The sequence below is a fragment of the Phacochoerus africanus genome, chromosome 11 (genome assembly GCF_016906955.1).
Source record: "Phacochoerus africanus isolate WHEZ1 chromosome 11, ROS_Pafr_v1, whole genome shotgun sequence".
Lineage (NCBI taxonomy): Eukaryota > Metazoa > Chordata > Mammalia > Artiodactyla > Suidae > Phacochoerus > Phacochoerus africanus.
In genome coordinates, this window is record NC_062554.1 from 22,108,996 (window position 1) to 22,121,519 (window position 12,524).

General features: G+C 39.1%; 1 protein-coding gene across 1 annotated transcript in view; it reads right to left on the minus strand.

The window, feature by feature from the left end:
* GRM5 (glutamate metabotropic receptor 5) overlaps positions 1-12,524 on the minus strand; it is a 519,570-nt gene that overhangs the window by 493,003 nt on the left and 14,043 nt on the right. Inside the window, exon 2 of the mRNA XM_047753813.1 lies at positions 10,972-11,839. Within this exon, the coding sequence (XP_047609769.1) occupies positions 10,972-11,632 (661 nt within the window). The 5' untranslated portion in view covers positions 11,633-11,839. The remainder of the gene's footprint in view (positions 1-10,971; positions 11,840-12,524) is intronic.

A 12,524-nucleotide genomic window follows, 5' to 3' on the forward strand; every position in this document is an offset into this window, starting at 1 on the left:
AAACATTATTGATGGGTTTTTCTTCACGTCCAAGATAAGGCAAAGCAAGTCCTTGGCAGCCTAATTCAGAAAGTCCTCAGTGAGTACGTTGTTTTGGTGCCAAACTTAACATTAACTGCTTTATATTTACTTTTCACAACACTCTTATGGGGCAAGTATTATTTTATTTCAATTTGATGAGGAGGGAACTAAATTAAGTGACTTGTCCAAAGTTCCTCCAGCTAGCAAGAACATTAACCAGGATTTTCATTCAAACCTGCTGACGTTCCTACTGGAATACTTCCAAAGGGTCAAGAAACACAGATTCCTGAGATGTCTTTGCAACACACTGAATTTCATTTAAGGTCATGACTCCACTGGAGCTTGCCCATCTCATGGTACAACTTTTACTGCTAAAGGTGCCCCCTCACATCTTACCTCACTTTATTTTACTAATGGTATTTGGCCTGATCTTCACATTCCAAAGAGACCTTAAAATTAGACTTGATATATATCAGATGAGATTAGACATATAATCACTGGAAACACGGAGAAAACTGAAAGACGACCGTCACTTTATAGGTTTAAACTTGTGCCTCCTTACATACATCACATGATGTATGTGTCATGATTTGTTTTATATACCCAAGGAATCACCTTATAAATAGCACAAATGAATCATATTGTATTTTATGTGTTTATGTGTACATTTGTGTTAGAGGGGGTCAGATGTGTTAATGTGCTATATGCAAATTTTTAATACCAAAATTACTAATATATTCTGGCACTTATTTCTTCCCATACTGTATTGGGGATGTTCAAAGAATAAAATATCCCCAAGCCTGTTTTATTCTCTGATTAAAAACTAGGACTGGGACGTTGCCTCTAATTCCTGGACTCATGTCTTGGACCTTGTCCCATATTGCTGTTTATGCTCTTTATCATTAACCATATGTAAATTACTTATATGTTGCTCTAAGTCTCTACCATTTCCCACCATGGGTGCCTTGGAATTCTTGCTTGTTTCTGATGATAAACCTTAAACCCCATCCATCCAGGAGAGACAGACCAAATGACACTGTCACAGAAGAAGTTATATAACCAAAGAAACAAACCTGTGTATGTGAATTGCATTTCTCTAGCAAAAGAAATTATTAATGATGCTAAGGGGAAAAGTAAAGTTGCTTGAAAGCTTTCCTTTTTTCTTATCTGTTTTTTGTTTGCTTGTTTGTTTGTTGCTTTTTAGGGCCACACCTAGAGGAGATAGAAGTTCCCAGGGTAGGGGTTGAATCAGAGCTGCAGCTGCCAGCTACAGCCACAGCCATGCAGGATCTGAGCCGCATCTGCAACCCACACCTCAGTTCATGGCAACACCAGATCTGTAACCCACTGAGCGAGAACAGGAATCAAACTAGCACATCCTCATGGATACTAGTCAGGTTCATTACCGCTGAGGCACAATGGGAACTATTTAAGCTTTTCTTTTAAGCTATAAGACATAGTAAGAAAAACAATGTAAATGGTAACCACAGGACACATACAGCCCTGTGCAACTAAAATAAAAATTTACAAGAAATACCCACTCTTACTGTCATATAATATGCTGATATTTTTATTCTACTCTATCCTATTTTATTCTACTCTATCTTAACTGCTGGTCTCAGCCCGCTAAATCAGTTTTTACAATTAATTCATGGGTCGTGATGCAGTTTTTGAAAAAAAACAAAACAAAGCAAAACACCAACTAGCCATTCTCTCCTTGTAAAAATCCTTTGTGTATGTGTGAAAACTGATGCCTAAAATGCATCACTGGGGCACAATCTCTGGTTTCAAAGTCCCTTAAGATGAGCATATCACATCTGTTGCCAAAAAAGTCTTCTCAATTCAACATTTGGTTAAATTGAGAAGTCTTTCTGGAGTATTTGCAAATGTTCCAAAATGAGATTTCATAACTCCTAGTCCTGATGAATTCCAAAGAAGTTTTTCATACATAAGGCTAGAGCATTTCACAATATGTCTTCCTGCTCTTAAAAAATTCGCACCATACGGCTTCCTCTCATAATTGGCATCCAAAGGATGGATTGTGGCTGTGCCGTCTGCAAAGGAGATGCAAATAGAAACAACCAGGTACAGTCTGTACTTATCATCAGACTCACTAAAAGGTCTTCTATCAGGTCAACTTGTTGCCACATGCCTCCTCCTTAATTTATTTACTTTTTACTGTCATTAAATCCTTCCATGGGAATAAGGAAAGGCACTGCTTTCAAAGCCAGATAAAAAGACGAAATATGCTCAAAAGATTTTCTAAGTAGGGAAATGAACAGTGTCTTCTGGTTTCCTATGGAGGGGAGAAAATCAATAAATGTGCATTCTCAATTACTCCCAGTATAAAAGGATGGGTGTAATTAAAGAGAGCTGGCCTTGGGTCCAAATTCTTGGTCTGCCACTGAGGAGCTGCAATATTATGTGAAAAAATCACGTCCTCTTTCCATATCTATTCTCTAACCTAAAAAACGGTAGCTTATATCAGACTGTGTTATGGGAGAAAGGCATCAACTAGGAAATTAATGACAATGTTATAGTACATGTGATCATGTTTTAACTCACAGAATAATAGAATCTCAATTAACTGACATTTGCGCAGAATGGGCGTTATCATAAAGGACATACAGTCCAACTCCCTCCTCTTGCAACTGAGGTTTAAGCTCATCCTTCTGAAGCCCCTCCCTGTGGTTATGTACTGCAGGCTTGTGCACAGGAGTTCCTAAGAACTGACTCACTACCTCCTAAGAGAGGCAATTCTTTCATTGAATGGTTCTGTTAATGAACAAAAAATATCCTCTTTAAAATTGAACCAGCATTTCAGAAATTAGCTCTCATTGTAATGCTCCCAGTCATAGAGTGAGTGAGTCCAGCTTCTTTCCACCTGAATTTTCCAAATACCTAAAAGTAGGAGTCAGGTCCCTGACAATCTCTCTGCTCAATTTATCTTCTGAAGACAGAATTTCAAATCCCATGAGCCTTCTGGACACTCTCCTTTGAGTTTATTTTAAATGCGATGCCCAACATTTAGTCTAGCTCAGATGTGGTTGGCGGAAGCATGAGAAGAGCAAGTCACAGAAGGCAAAACTTGGAAGGAATATTCAGGATCATCCTTTCTAGATCCTTTTAATGTGACAAATGAATGAAAGCGTTGATGGGACTTTATCAGAGTTATGCAATACTCCTAGCTCTGATATCAGTGGTACTTCTTTTAGTAAAACTTGTCCTTGTCATTTAATTTTTCCACTTCTGAGATATTATTAATATTATCCTCATCTTTCATACATTCACTTCCAATTTAGTGGGGCAACGAGGTTATTATTCTTGACCAGAATAACCAAACTGCCTATAAAATATAAAAACTTCTAGTACCTAAGGAAGAGATGAAGAAAATATGGTAAATAAGAGAGAGAAAGAGAGAAAAAGAAGGGTAAAGATTCTCTTTCTAGAACTTTTTGGCTCTCTATCCTTCTTTTTTTTTTTTTAATGTGCTTGCTTCAGGTACGTAGGGTAGAGTTTGCTGTGCAGAAATTGTTTAGCACCATAAAGACCTCACACCATGTCCCCCTACCCCACAGCTTTCCTCAGTCAAAAGCAATGTCTGTTACTCATTATGAAACATTATAAACCTAGAAAATAATAATAAGGTTATGATGACCAAAGAACTGAGTCACCAGACCAGCTCAATAAACAGAATGAACGGACCTCTGAATACTGAAATTCTAAAGCTCGGACAATAACGTCATTCTGTGATTCCTGGAATAAGGAAGACCAAGGAAAAACACACAATTCATGCCGTTCCCATCCTTAAAATGGGTACAACCCAAATACCCAACAGGGATACTTGCTCTGAGATTATCTGCACATGGAAAGAAGCACCTGATTAGTCGGAACTGCAGTGCCCACATTTGCACATCACCCCAGCCAATTATTTGTGTGTGTTGGGGGAGCAGTATGGTGACATCCTCTGAAAACAAAGTTCCCTCACCATAGGTGTCCTGGGTATGGAGTATTCATGGGGAAATTCTGGGATTTTCAGTAGTGAAGAGACAGCAGTAATGCCCGAGAAAGTGGAAACAGGCATGTAATCTCAGGCATGGCTCTTTTATAGGTAAGTCAGAGATTAAGTAGGAACTTGTAATAACAACAACCACCATCCTGAAGATAGGGAAGATCTTGCCCTGGCCACGGCTAGATATGTCAATGGATCTCATTTTTATCTCTGAGAGAGGTTAGAGGGTACCAGCTAAGATGAGCGAGGTTAGAGGGTGCCAGCTAAGAGTCCACAGGCTCCTCTATCTGGAAGGAAAGATAAGAAGTAGCACCCCCACTGGACACAACTTCCTGGTGCTACGTGTGTTTCTTTCACTACCAACAATGAAGTTTCCTACAATGATGAATGACTATGAAAAACTGCTTTTTTACTATGAGCGTTACCACTGTCTCCCCCAGATTATGGATCCATGATATAATTTAATGAAGAATGCTACTTATGTATTGTGATCCACAGCAACCAACATAATTATCCAATCAATTCATATTTATAAGATTTGGGGGGACTGTTTTCAGAATTTTTGTGAAGCAAAGGAAAGATACTCAAGGTTTCTGCAAACCTGCAATGACCTAGGCAAAGAAGCACTTCATTTGACGTACAGGTCATACTGCGTAAGGTAAGTCAGAAAGAGAAAGACAAATATCATATGATGTCACTTATATCTGGAATCTAATATCTGGCACAAATGAACCTTTCCACAGAAAAGAAAATCACAGACTTGCAGAATAGACTTGTGGTTGCCAAGGGGGAGGGGGGAGGGAGTGGGGTGGTTGGGGAGCTTGGGGTTAATAGATACAAACTATTGCCTTTGGAATGGATTAGCAATGAGATCCTGCTGTGTAGCACTGGGAACTATGTCTAGTCACTTATGATGGAGCATGATAATGTGAGAAAACAGAATGTGTACATGTATGTGTAACTGGGTCACCATGCTGTACAGTAGGAAAAAAATTGTATTGGGAAAATAACTATTAAAAAAATAATAATAATCTTAAAGTTGATGCTGTTAAATAAAATAAAAATATTTAAGAAGTTAAAAAAAAAAAAACAGAGCAAAGAGACCAGGCTATGTCTCCAAGCTAATTTTTATATAAACTAATTCATTTGTGTCCCCGCTATCATTTAAAAATAGGCATTAAAACTTTCAGCAGATTGGCATCAGGGAGATGAAGGGAAAAGAAATAAAGCAATGAACAGAGAGTTAATACCAGGGCACAATGGAGAGTAACAATCCTCAACAATGACATGGAAACAAAATTCTGGACCCAAGACAAAACTCTGTTAACGCTTATGTACAAGTAAGGTCAAATTACTTGTCCTCATTGTTTCTCTCTCTTTTTTTAATATAAGACGAAGAGGTTATTAAATGCTTGCCCATGACCCTTCCAGTGCTAATATTCTATAAAGCTAAGAGCAGTTTTTATGTCGCATTTATCATCATGACCATCTCGACATTCACCTCAACTCAACACTATTCAATCCCTAGAGAAACAAAATGAAAACCCCCTTTAAAAAGTACTCAGTAATGTATGACATGTCTCGTCTTCCCAAACTAAATTACGGTCTTAATGCAATCACAATTAGTAGAAAAGGTAGGATAGGAAGAGTGTGTTCCCACTTTTTACAAGGCATACTAAACACACAGACTATGAATCACACTGAAGGTCTTTCAATCAAAGCTTGATTGCTATCACATTTTTAAATAGTTGATGGAAAAACCATAGCATAATTTGAAAGTTAGCCTGAAGATAATGTTTTGATGATGTCACATTTCCAATACAACTTACTGGTACATTTCTTTCCCTCAGAGCATCACAGAGATGTTTTTGCGGCTAGAACAAATTAGCATTCCTTTATCATTAGGTGGAAATAACAAATTCAAGAATGAGTGCAAACAAAAAAAAGGAGTGGGGTGTGAATAGCATTTTACAATTAATCAAGGGAGGCATTCTGGCACTTCATTTTTATCAAGAAGCAAAACTGTGAAAAATTACAAGTGCCTGCTATTTGTCCACATGCTATATATTTATTAATAGCAAGATGGGTACTATTTTTTTTTCTGCTTTTTAGGGCCACACCTGTAGCATATGGAGGTTCCCAGCCTGGGGGTCAAATCAGAGCTACAGCTGCTGGCACAGCCACAGCAACACCAGATCCAATCTGCAGCTGCGTCTGCGACCTACACCACAGCTCACCGCACAAGGAATCCCCGATCCACTTAACGAGGCCAGGGATAGAACCCGCATCCTCATGGGTACCAGCTGGATTTGTTTCCACTGCTCAACAGTGGGAAGTCCGCCAGGTACTATTTTAGCACAAATACATCTATTCACCAAACCATCTTTGGGTACCTATTATGTGCTAGGCACTCTGACAAGCCCTGGGGATGTACAGTGAAGTTTCAACTAAAGTCAGCAAAAATTGTGAAGTATGAACATCCTGTAAGTCATCCATAAAGTACAATACATATGGTTTGTGCGTAAAAGCCAATTGTTAATTACTTTTCTCAAGGAAACTGAGCTATATCAAGTAGAAGCATGTAATAATGGAATACATGCAAGTGCCCGACTATTTAAAGCATTCCAACTTTAAGGGCAGAATTGAATTTCTAGCTTTGAACAAGAAGTATAGGGGAAGCATTTAAAATGTTCTTTCTTGCCCGTGGCATTTATTCCAAGAATATTAATGCATGTTGATACATGTGTTTTGTTTTGATTTTGAAGTTCAAACACTGTAGTAGTATCCTATTTGGGAGGGGGGTCAAGTTTAAAGTCATTGGTATGAAAATGCTTGTACTGGACTCTATCTTGAAGGTGTTTATTATTGCACATGAATTTACGGTTAGGTGGGTAATGTTTCTATTTCAGTTGGGCTCTATTATGTGAATGAAATTGACCGAGGGTTAAGAAGGCAATGGTGGCCCTTCATTGGGTGCTCTCACACAGCTGAGGTCAAGTGATTGTAGACAGCCTTATCTGGAAGACCTGGCAATGCTCATCATTCACATGGCGATTTCAGGGTTCCAAGACAGACAGACTAGGAAGAAAATCCTCATTTCCACCAAATTCTATTGACCACAGCAGTCACAAAGCTGGTAGTCCCTGAGAGTGGAAGGGAATTATCAAGTTACAAACCAAAGGGGTCAAAAATAGAAGTCATCAGAGCCAAAGGTATTGATCTGCCACATCCCTAAACAGGCAAGCACCACTGACTGTACCATCATAGGCACCAGCACCAAGGTTTCCAAAGATTAAGTGCAAAGGACCTCTTAACGTTTTCTTAGAGCAGAATGTGTGGCAACTGGACTGACTCCTTTAAAAGGAGTACAATTTTTTCTCCTCAGTCATTGCATGTTCCTTTCCTCCATACAGTTGAAGAGCTAGTATGGTCTGCCTTTAAAATATATTTTTATCTTTGTTTTCATACATTTAATCTCTTTGTCTTGAAATCTTGGGCAATATTTCTGTATAACAAGCCACCGTAAATATATAGTTCCGTAGCCTACCAAAAACATAAATGAAGGAAACAAAAGTATAGGAGATTAACCTTGAAGCTGAAACCCAGGTCCCCCTGTGTTCTCCTCTGAAATTCTGTGATACTACACACCTTCTTGAAGGAACCCCTTGTGACAGCTGCCCAGAGGCCTGAGTGACAAAATACTTCCACGTTTAAGTATAACATAAATGGGCAACAGGGGAGGAAAAAGGCATTTTTTGAAAATAAGGAAACATCTTTTCATAGACCTCAATGCTTTGGGTGAAAGCATCTGGAAATTTCCATACATTTCAAGAAAGAGGAATCTCAACTGAGCAAAAGAAGACAACTAAACAGATAAAGGAGTAAGTTTGAGATACCGGGATTGGGTGATGGAGGACTAGAGCGAATTGCCCCAATCCAGCCAACAGAAGGAAGCTCACGTAAGAAATGGCTTTGTCATTTCACGGAAAATTCTGCAGGGGCTTCCTTAAGGGCTAGGCAACAGAAAGCCACATATCAATTACCATGGAGACTTCCACAGTACCCAACAGAGCTGTATCTTGCTACACTCAAGCATTTTTGTCATCCTGGAGGTAAATTTTACCTTGTAAAACTTCCTACCACACTGCTCCTATAAGACATAATACCACATAACTTCATTAGCCACATACTTGCTTAGGATCCAAGCAATATAAATATCTCTTGACCAAACCACATAAAACAATAAGAGTATTTATTCTAGTCCTTAATGTCCATATTCAGTTTGTTCTCCCTGAATCCTGGTGGTATATTCCAAATATTTTGACAAAATATGGCAACAAAATTTCTATTGGTCTATTTTTTGGAAGAATAATTCAATTTGCCTGAATTTAGCAATCAAATTTTCTGACTTATTTTTTAGTCCACAAATTTTAATTGTTATGCTGCAATAGGTAGCCTGTGCTTATAATACACAACTTCCAATGTCCGCATGTAAAAATTACACAAAAAACAGTCTCTTCCATACCACCCTATTCCCTAACTCCTTAGAATTCCTTCCCAGAAGGAACAACTATTATCAGTTTTGCTTCTCTCCGAGAACAATTCCATGAATATCCAATCAAATGGTTTTCACCAACTCCATTATATGCAAATAACGTACCATATACACAGAACTGTGCTTTGCCTTTTTTTCACTTAAAATGATCTTGGAGAGCATTATGATCTCACTACATAGCGAGTGAAAATACATTGTATGGATGCATTATAATTTATCTTATTATATCACTCACTACTGGTGTACATTTAGGTAAGAAAAAAAACGGCTGAAATTAGCAAGACTCAAAATTCATGATGATGAGTTTCTCTTTGAACACAATCTTGGATTAGCATCTCCTACAATGGGACTGGGACCTACTCTTCTGAAGCTAGAGGGAAGTCCTTAATGAAATTTATGATTGATTTGAGGCAAACCAAAACACAGCTTCATCCTTGGCCTTTTGCTAACATATTTTTTTACTTTTTCACCTTCTCATATTTCCTCATGCCCTTTACCAGAAATCCATGCCTCCTTAATTTTTACCCATTATCAGTATTATTCCTGTTAAAATTCCACTGTCACGTTCATTTCCTTCTTTAAGATTTCCACCGTGGCCTCTGTCACCACAGAGCAGGATGTGACTTTTTTTCTCCTTCGATTTACTTTTTTTTTTTTAATGATAATTCTATTTTTAATTTTTTGGTGAACTGCTATACTTTAGAAATATATTTGTAACTCTGTGTCATCTTGAATTTTGCATTATGTAAGCATCAGTGCATGTATTCATCTCCTGTGCCAGACTGCATGCCCATTGAGGGTAGTGCTGTGTAAAACATAAGGACATCAGAGGGCCTTTTCTATATTTGGGCTTAATAATATGTATTACAACAATGTATCCTCTGGGTGTGATTCTATTGGGTTCCACTAAATTATAATAAGACAGTCAACTAGAAGTTAGCAGAAGTTAGGAGCCCTGCTCCTGCCTCTGAAATTGCCCTCAGGTATTTATCGGATGAACTATTTAAACTCTTAAAACATTTGTCTTTTAAAATGGGCATAAAATATTTGGATTAGCTATATCACTGCTTGTTGTGAGAATCACGTGAAACAGTGGTTTTCTAAGAAAGAGCTCAGCATTAGAAAAAAAATATCAAAGGTCTCCCAGTTCACCCAGCCATTGCTCAAATCTTTCTGTATCAACACCCAAGTAAACTATAAACTTATGCATGAAAATTTCCAGAGACAAAGGAGTCTCAGTCCAGTTTAGAAGCACATTTTATGTTTGTGCAGCTTTGAAAATTATTAAGAGTGACTATGCAGTGAAATTCATATTATGCCCCTGGATAATGAAAAGTATGCTGTGTCTAATTGGTGATTGGCACCCAATTTCTGAAGCAGTCTGATTCTGGTCACTTCATTAATTTCCTAATAATTCAACCCCCGAGATTTGATGGTTTCGAACAGTGTTGTTGTAGAATTTTAAAATCTCAACTAGTCCTAACAATGATTAATGAGCTACACAAAGTATTGTGTACTTTCTTTGGTATGCTGTAGAGTTTAGTATATGCAATATGTTATCCTAGAAAGAGTGTTGCATAATAAGTAAGCCTCACAGTGTGGGGACCTTGACTTCTGCAGGTCAAAGCAAACCTACACTCAACAGTCTTGGTTGAAAACTAACAAATAATGTACACAAAAGTATTTTAAAAGCACCATCAGTAATAATAAGGGCTAATATTATTACTATCTGCTGTAAAGCCTCAAGCCATACTTTCCTTCCTATGTTTTGCGCATAAAGAAGCATACATTTCAAAGCAAACCAATGTTGAATTATTAAAACTTACGCTTGCTGAGTATGTCCTATACAAGGATAGAACTAATTCACACAGATCTGCATTTAAGATTTAACTATACATGCTATTGAAAAATAGTTGTAAGACTAAACTGTTTGGGAATTTTCTACTACAGCATATCCAGGCCAGAACTGGCTGCCCTCAGTCCTGGTGTGTATTTATGCATACCTCCCTTTAACTATCAAAAAACAAAAACAAAAACAAAAACCCAAAACAGGCACTCAGAGCAACCTTAAAATGTTAAAAATGTGAGTTCAATGAAAATCTACAAAACTCAAAGCTCTCTAGCATCATTATAGCAGACATACAAATAATGCAATACATATCCCAAACATTTCCACTTTTGCCAAATGATGGCCACATCATCACTCATGTTAGCTTAGATCTATGTTGCTCTAGACAGCTGTCATCCAGTGCTTTCTGACATAGCTGGTGTAACTGAGCAGCTCACAAGATCCCTAATAAGGAGGCCTATTTTAGCCCACCAAAACCTGAAAGTTTAACTGGGACGCTAACAGGTGCATAGGACAAAATTAAAGACACCTCACCTTCCGTGTGCACAGCTGACACGTAGGTCCAGTTGTACCTCTTCACGATGTCCACCATGGCCCGGGCTTGCTGTGCATCTGAGGGCACAACCCTCATGAAGTACTTGAACAGAGTTTTGTCGCTCAGATCCATGCTTGTTGCCGAGTATGCAATTTGAGGTATGTTGAAAAGCTGGAGCAAGTTCTGGACCTGAATGGCCACGGAACTGGAGCCGGGCCCAATGACTCCAACTATGGGCTTCTTGGAGCGGAAGGAAGAGGAAGAGCCGTCCACACAGCGCACCAAACCTTCCTCCTCTTCTGAAGAAATGAGCGAGTCCCTTATAAATTCAATGCTCTGCTCCAGGGCCACGGCCGAATGCCAGCAGGAATCCCTTATCTCACAGCCCAGCGTGATGTTGGGCAGGAGCGTGGGGTCCGAGTTGATCCTTTCCAGGGTGTGCAGCATGGCCTCCACCCTCTGAATGCCATACTGTTCTCGAACCGCCCCGCACTTCCGCTCGTGGACTTTATCCACCGTGGGCTGGTGGTGGACGGAAAAGAGAGCCCCAATGATGATGTCACCCGGCATGTGGGCCACCACCCTCCTCTCACTCGACTGTGCACTCCCACGGACATCTTCTTTCAAAAGCAGGACTGACAGGATCAACAGAAGGACCATTTTAGGAAAGGAGTTCAAGCTAATAAAGACAGCATGGCGGGGGAAATTTAGCAGGAGCCTTCCGACAGACAGAACCGCACAATGTCCTATGTTGAGTGGCAAACTGGACACTCAGCCAGTAATTTAGATGTGCTCTCTAAAGGACCACCATGTCCCCAGGTATCCTTCAGTTATTAGATACATCCATGTGGTCATGAACTTCAAAACCTGGGGGAAGAAAGCAGAATAGGTGTTTAATAATGTAACTGCAACTAGTTTGGGAACCTCTGACAATCTATGGTAGCAGAGAAAGAGAGGTCTTTATAATGTGGATAATTTGAAAAAAAAATCCAAAATCTTCCAGACTCTTCTTTGTCTCCTTTGTGGCCTGATAAAAGCAGCTGATACAGCTTCTTTTTTTTATTTTTTCTTTTTCAGGGCCACACCCGCAGCATATGCAAGTTCCCAGGCTAGGGGTCGAATTGGGGCTGCAGCTGCCAGCCTACAGCACAGCCACAGTAATGCCAGATCCAGGCTGCATCTGTGACCTACACCACAGCTCACAGCAACAATGGATCCTTAACCCACTGAGCCAGGCTAGGGACTGAACCCACATGCTCATGGATACTAGTCGGGTTTCATAACCTGCTGAGCCACAGCAGGAACTCCTGATACAGCTTCTTGATCCTGCTTTGCTTAGGTTAATTTTTTTTTCATTTGTTTATCTGGAGTACATAAAGTCAAATCTTATGTGTGTCAGGCTGAACTATAACATGAAGATGAGGAAAAGCATCCTAAAAGAAGTATGCCATGAACAAAAATCTTCAAAAAACCCCCAAAATACTAAACATTGGTGATCTCCAATAATGATGGTTGTTTTTGTTTGTTTGTTTTAGAAACGCTTTTTGCTTCT